Below are 1,775 nucleotides of genomic sequence, written 5' to 3'. Positions count from 1 at the left end.
AAAAAAAAAAAGGATCCTACTTATGTGTGCTTAGAACATGTGCTTAGAACCATGTAAGTTGCTTTCCCATATAACCCTAAAAGGCAGTAGGTGTCTTGCGAGGGAAGTCTGTCTGCATGGAACTTTTCCTTGAGTAACTGGCAAGGTCCGCTGGGCAACATCTCGGAACTCTCCAGCCTGAGCCAAAATAAGTTGCTCTGTCCTTGACCTTCCATGTTCTGACCCTCTGTCTACACAGACCCTAGTCCAAAATCTGTTTCTCTTTTCTTTCTTTCTTTTGGCCAGGAAGCCAACTCAGGACCTTGCACTTGCCAGGCAGGCTTTGTGCTGCTGAGTTCTATCCCCGACAGGACCCATCTGTCTTGCCTCTCCAAAGCCAGCAGCTTTGCTTTCTGGGGCAGGCTAAGCCACCAAACAGGGGCGTTTTCCATTCTCTGTATTTCACACTAGTTTGAAACACTGCCCAATTTGATAATATAGTGGAGAGTGCCAGAACTGTGGAGAGTTAAATGCAGATCCTACAAAATGAAATCTCTGTGCCATGAATTATGTCGAGCAACTCAAAATTTTCTTTCTAGATTTGAATTTTTCCTGTTTGAAGCCTGTAAAAACTTCATATTGTTACAAATTTTTTTCTACTGCAGTTCACTTTGGTCCTTAGTAGAAAATAATTTTTTATAGAAAGATGATTATAAAGTCTTTTAACCTTTTTATAAATGAAGATTTTTCAGTATAATAGTTTTAGCATGGCATGGTGGTACAAATCTGTAATCCCAGTACTTGGGAGGCTAAGGGAAGAGGAAGGCTGTGAGCTCGAGGCCAGCCTGGGCTACACAGCAAAACCCTGACTCAAAAAGACCAAGAAATAAATAAATACACAGGTGGATGGATGGATGGATGGATGGATGGATGGATGGATGGATGGATGGATGGAAGGATGGATGGATGGATGGATGGCCGAGGGTCATGAGCTGTGTGGGAAATGTCTATCTTTTTCGCCAGATATACAGCACATTCAGTTTTATTGTTAAGCAACATAGTCTGTGATCTGCTCTACACTACTGATACCAGGGCTACTTTCCTTCACATTCTAGTTCATGCAGGATGCGTCCGACGTGATGCAGCTGTTACTGAAGACCCAGACAGACTTCAATGACATGGAGGATGATGACCCACAGGTGAGCCGCCCTGCTGTGGGCGTCCGACCCACCATGAACCATAGACAGTACAAGGTTAAGGTGCAGTTTCAGAGTCGGGCTTCTGTTCTCCCTGACCTCTCAGGTGTGGTTGCTCTTCAGGGCTGTGTCCTGGGCCTTCATCTTGTCCTTGTGCCGGGGTATTGCCATTCACAGCAGTAGCCACACATTGCTTCTAAAGGATTTTTTTTTTTTGCTGACTCAGGATGCCTTAAGGGCAGGTCTGGTAAGGCGTGAGGATCTGGGGATCAAACCACAGCATCCTGAGCCTGACTGCTTTGCTTAAGCAGGCACTTAAACAACTGAGCTAATTAATGGGCAGGTCCCCAAGAGTTCAGAAGGACTTTGTTTTGTTTTGTTTTGTTTTACATTTCTTCTGTATACTTGGGCTCTGCAGCTCTTTCTACAGAGTTCAGCAATTCATTTATTGGCCTCTTACTGAGTATCTCCATTTGGGTGTCTCTTAATGCTTTGAGTGCAGATTGGCATCTCCCCTGGCTATGTGTGAGAGAGACAGCATGCTCTCTCTGCCCTTGACCAGACACACAGCACATTACCCTAGAAAGACACACGGACGCT

At 44.9% G+C, this 1,775-nt stretch overlaps 1 protein-coding gene across 1 annotated transcript in view; it reads left to right on the top strand.

Annotated features, from left to right (window-relative positions):
- Positions 1-1,775, top strand: part of Ipo5 (importin 5) — a 43,940-nt gene that overhangs the window by 27,065 nt on the left and 15,100 nt on the right. Inside the window, exon 13 of the mRNA XM_023715196.1 lies at positions 1,095-1,178. Coding sequence (XP_023570964.1) covers positions 1,095-1,178 — 84 coding nt within the window. The remainder of the gene's footprint in view (positions 1-1,094; positions 1,179-1,775) is intronic.

Source organism: Octodon degus, unplaced genomic scaffold, assembly GCF_000260255.1.
Source record: "Octodon degus isolate 3935 unplaced genomic scaffold, OctDeg1.0 scaffold00039, whole genome shotgun sequence".
NCBI classification, from domain to species: Eukaryota; Metazoa; Chordata; class Mammalia; order Rodentia; family Octodontidae; genus Octodon; species Octodon degus.
Note: the sequence above shows the minus strand (reverse complement) of the source record. Positions and strands in the feature narration are given on the sequence as shown.